The sequence below is a fragment of the Mesitornis unicolor genome, unplaced genomic scaffold, assembly GCF_000695765.1.
Source record: "Mesitornis unicolor isolate BGI_N332 unplaced genomic scaffold, ASM69576v1 scaffold17639, whole genome shotgun sequence".
In the NCBI taxonomy this organism is placed as follows: Eukaryota; Metazoa; Chordata; class Aves; order Mesitornithiformes; family Mesitornithidae; genus Mesitornis; species Mesitornis unicolor.
In genome coordinates this window covers 7,835-12,805 of record NW_010206716.1, presented here as the reverse complement: position 1 = coordinate 12,805, position 4,971 = coordinate 7,835, and the positions used below count along the sequence as shown (strand labels likewise).

At 43.7% G+C, this 4,971-nt stretch overlaps 1 protein-coding gene across 1 annotated transcript in view; it reads left to right on the top strand.

Moving 5' to 3' along the window:
- Nucleotides 1-1,339: 1,339 nt before the first annotated feature.
- The window catches only part of MDH2 (malate dehydrogenase 2, NAD (mitochondrial)), a gene marked incomplete at its 5' end in the record, with an annotated part of 6,445 nt that continues 2,813 nt past the window's right edge, over nt 1,340-4,971 (top strand). Inside the window, 6 exon segments of the mRNA XM_010191878.1 lie at nt 1,340-1,435; nt 1,437-1,632; nt 2,547-2,630; nt 3,152-3,261; nt 3,770-3,895; nt 4,567-4,644. Of these exon segments, the coding sequence (XP_010190180.1) occupies nt 1,340-1,435; nt 1,437-1,632; nt 2,547-2,630; nt 3,152-3,261; nt 3,770-3,895; nt 4,567-4,644 (690 nt within the window).

The window sequence follows — 4,971 nt, the reverse complement described above, 5'->3', positions numbered from 1 at the left end:
GCTGGGGGGGAGACGTCCGCGCTGTTGGGCCCAGGGCCTTTTCCAGGCGGGGATGAGCCTGGAGCCTGGCGGTGTGCGGTAGGTGGCAAGGCCCGTGTGCTGCTGCTCCCCTCCTCGGTGGAGAACAGCCCCTGCTTCAGAATGTGCTGAGAATTAACACTGGGTTTAGGGGTTGACGCTAATCCTCCGTATCCCGAAATCCACCGTGCGTGACTCGGTACTGGGAGGGACTGCGGGGTGGGTGTGCAGAGACCGGCCTGTGTGTGCAGGCATCGTCCCGTGTGTCCTGGGGTGTGTGCTTCCCAGTGGCATCTGACAGAATTATCATATCTATAAAGATAAACTTTACAAGAGGGGCTTGTGTAATTGTTTTGATAGGGATTAAATTTATTAGCAATGAGGTTTTGACCTCATGGTATCAGGTCATAAACGTGGGGCATAGCAGTGACTGATGCTAGACTTTGCTTCCCGTTGGAGTCTTTTATGTGTAGTTACGTATGTTGCAGTAAGCAAGAAAATTGAGCTGACCTTAGGATGATGGAGCTTCTGGGTGGATTATTTCTTATCACAGCACAATAATTCAGCTGTTCCTGCTGGGAGTTGGAGCCATAATATGGCTTTATCTGGTAAGACAGTGTGATAGAGAGCATCCTCATCAGCAGTATTTATATTACCACATTGCATCTCAGCAGCAGCCTCTGGTTCTCAATCATTTTGGGAGAGCATTGCAATTAAGATTGCTCTTTTTTTAAAGTAGCTTTCTTCTTGTCTAGTGACTTTCTCCACGAATAGGAGCACAGGTATTTTTGAGAGAAGTAACTTTCAGAGAGCACGTTACAGTAAAATTGGCTCACCAGGGCAACAAAACAAGAGTCGATTTTACTTGCTAGTCAGCCACACTTGATCAGAGCTGCAAACTGTAGTCGCTTAATCCTGAGGCGGCTGCAAGTACTGTTTTGGATTTTTTTCAGGCGTACATATTTTGTTCACCTACATACAGTGGTCATCATGTTTATTTTAGTCTATTAAATGTATTGATCTGTCAGGTGGGAAAGTATATTGTTTTGATACTGGCAGTGAAAACTAGAGAACCTGCAAACTAGATTTTGCCTTCAGTCAGCTCCAGGTCCACGGGGTAGCAGGCATTAGCCCGAGGCAGACATTTCCGTCTGAAGAAAGAGGATCCTTTTGGTTTCTTTGCTTAACCTTGCTTCCCTTTTGAGCTTCAGACTGCAGAAGAACATTTTCCTCTACTTGTCCTACTAATAAACTTCAAGGGTCTTTAGGATGCTGTCATGGTGAGAGCTTTCTGTGGGCTTAGGCAACCCAGTTTGCATAGTGCTTGGTAAAGAAATTGAGACATAGAGCTAAAAGTAAAGAGTGTGTGGTGAAATCCCCAAGGTCACTACTGTGGTAACTGCCACAACATCTCTTCAATGTGTCTGTCTGCTTTTTTTCCTCAGAACAATGCCAAGGTGGCAGTACTGGGGGCCTCAGGGGGCATTGGGCAGCCCCTCTCCCTGCTCCTGAAGAACAGCCCGCTGGTGAGCAGGCTCAGCCTGTACGATATCGCGCACACTCCAGGCGTTGCAGCTGACCTCAGCCACATCGAGACAAGAGCGAATGTTAAAGGTACTGGAGCTGCTGAAAGTGTTTGGTGTTCTTGAGGGGCCCTCTCGGATGTCTCTGACACATGGAGTTGCCCCTTGCCGTGCTTGTGGAGGGGAGTTTTCACACGATCTTGAAGTCTAATATCAATTTATGTAGTTTTTTCTCAAGCAGTGCATGACTAATTAAGGTTTAGCTGATTACATAGACATGTATGGAGATGAGAATGGTCTGTGGTTGCACTGCTGAAGAGGAATTTGTAATAACTGGAAGGAAGCATTCAGCAAAATCATCTTGGTAAAAAGCCTGAGTGCTGAACTTAAAAGTTTGACTACAAATAGACTTAACACTTCCTGAGTGTCTGCGTGAATTCTGCGTGCTGCTTTCCTGAAGGAACAGCTGTCAAGTTCTGATGAAATCAAGAGTTAATCTGCTGATCCTCATTTTCTTTGAGGATCGCCAAGAAGTTACATTTGACTTGATGTGCTTATCTGCAATTTTTTGAGAGCACTGACTGTAATACAGCTGTCAAGTTCTGATGAAATCAAGAGTTAATCTGCTGATCCTCATTTTCTTTGAGGATCGCCAAGAGGTTACATTTGACTTGAATGTGCCTATCTGCAATTTTTTGAGAGCACCGACTGTAATCCCAGCCTGAGTCTTTGGAGAGTAAATGCGTGTAACAGGAGGAACGGAGGGTTTACAAAACAGATGAATGTGAGGTTCCCACTGCTCTTATTCTGTTACATTTTGAAACAAGGATCCATCATCAAGTAGAGTCCATCGTAACTGTATTGCTTTGATTTGCCACACAAATGCGAATTGAAGGCTAAATTAAAAAAGGAATTGAGGATGCCCTTAGGTGTAATTTTGTACTTCAGTGTGTCAGGTATTTAATAACTGGCAAAAACATAATGCCTACTTGTCCTCCATTCCAGGCTTCCTGGGACCTGAGCAGTTGCCAGAATGTCTGAAGGGCTGTGATGTTGTAGTTATTCCTGCCGGAGTCCCTAGAAAACCAGGTATGTTCTGTTAAAAAAAAACCACCCCAGGGCTTCATTGAAGTGTATGTGCAATACTGCTATTCAGATAGAGCTGTGTCAGACACTTCAGGGTGCTCTAAGTGTTGGCTTGTGTTGTGAGTGGTCTGGTAATGATACTGACCTAGAGCTTGCTGTGGTGTCAGGCGCCTCGTTTAGCCTCTGTCTTAGATTGTCCCTCCTCAAATGGAGAGGATTGATTTCTGGAGTTCCCATGTAGGGGTGAATTGCAAAGGCTTTTCATGCGAGTGATCCCGAATCTCCCTTAGTGTTTCTTGCTCAGAGCAATACCCTAGTAAAAAAACTGGTTCTTTGTTTCATTTCTCAGCAGAATAGTATCTGTTTGTGTTACGTCACTTGTATGATAGCTTCTCTGAGCATCTCTGTATGAATGCTGCTCATCCTTCCTAGAGTGTCTCTGACCTGCTCCATTGTTTTTCAGTATGCTGTAGGAATGTCAGTGAGTAGACTATGGATGACTTATTGTACTGGATGTGTTTTAGGTATGACCCGTGATGACCTGTTCAACACCAATGCTAGCATTGTTGCTACTTTGACAACTGCCTGTGCGAAGCATTGTCCAGAAGCCATGATCTGTATTATTTCTAACCCAGTAAGTGTTTTCTGGAGACCTTGAAAATGTAGTGAAAGAAAAAAAAAATCCAGACTGAGAATACTGGAGTAACCTGTGAGTTCCTGTTAGTTTTGACCAGTGTCTTTAGGGCCCACAGGGTATTTGCAGAAAGAAGTAAACCCCTGGTTCTACTAACACATTTTCTTTGAGCTATATTGAAACTGGAAGAAACTTGGAGATAAAAGTGCTTAATATCTCCACATCTGTATGACTATGGCTATAATGCACACTGGTGCATTAGCTGGAAGAGAAGGCTTAGCTTACTAAGGTTGGGGCTTTTGTAAGATGAATGAACAGATTATTTAAAATGGAATAATTTTATTCTAGCCTGACAGTAAATTACTCTTCAATTTAGGAGTTAAAATAATTGGCTACGGTTGACTTCAGGTTGGAAATGCTCTCTGGGTTGTTTACTGGCCTGTTCAATTCATGCCTTGGCTTCATTATTATACTTGTTTTAATGAATGCATGTGTGTTCTTGCTACAGGTAAATTCAACCATCCCAATAACTTCAGAAGTCTTCAAAAAGCATGGCGTGTATAATCCGAACAGAATCTTTGGTGTTACAACGCTGGACATTGTCAGAGCGAATACTTTTGTGGCTGAACTAAAGGTAGCTCATAGTAACAGATTCTGGGGTAGCAATATGATGTGTGTTGGTCATCAGGTCTGTCAAAAATGCTTTTAAAAATCGCTGCACAGAGCCAAAAGAGCTCAGATTTCTGTGGAGCTAGAGACTGAGGCAACAATTCCCTGTTCCCATTCTCCAGAGGAGCTTGTGGATAGGGTTTCTTGCAAAATGTGGTTCAAGAGTCTTTGACCTTTCCTTTCATAGCTGTCCCCTGTGAGCGAGCTACATGTTTGCCTTAATTCTCCTGGCATTTTCAACCCTGCTGGTGCAACCAGAGGAGAGGGTTGAATTGTAGTATGTATTTGCAAGTCAAACTGCCTGTGCTGCATGTTACAGGATATTCTGCAAAGTATCAGGAGGTGTAACAGGTTACTGCTCTTAATAGCCTGGTGGAGTTTGTACTTGTGCTGCTATTTATCTGAACCTGCATTAATAATAGCCTGTGACTGCCTAAAGTTATCACAGTAACCTGGAGTTCAACTCTGTGGCTTTGACCATGGCACGTAGCTGCCTCTGAAACTCGTGCACTGTGTACCACTGGGTTATAGATATGTCCAAAAATCCCAGGCAGAAAATGAAGCACAGTGTTTTTTAAATGTTTTTTTTTTTGTGTCCGATGCTTCAGAAGCTGGAAAGTTTCATGTTTCTTTTAGGGCTTAGATCCAGCTCGAGTAAGTGTTCCAGTTATTGGTGGCCATGCCGGGAAGACTATCATCCCTCTGATCTCTCAGGTAAGTCATAGTTCCTGCCCTGTGGCATCACACTCATTAGTACTTTGAGAGCTGATATAAAGTGCCTTTATGATGGCGTGTAACGTGCTGTGATACAGCAGAGCCAGTCTGCCCTGCTTCTGTGACTGCTTTCACTCTGAGATGAGGTACAGCATACCTCATGGTAATGAGGCAGTGAGCTAAATCTGAACTCCTTGGGGATGTTTAAACAGCTTCGCACTTTCTCCTCTGAAGGAGTTTTGGGATAAGAACTGAGGTGTACTGTGGGTATCAGGTGTCTCAGCACTGTTTTGGTTTTTATTTTTGTGACAAGTGTTTCATGATATG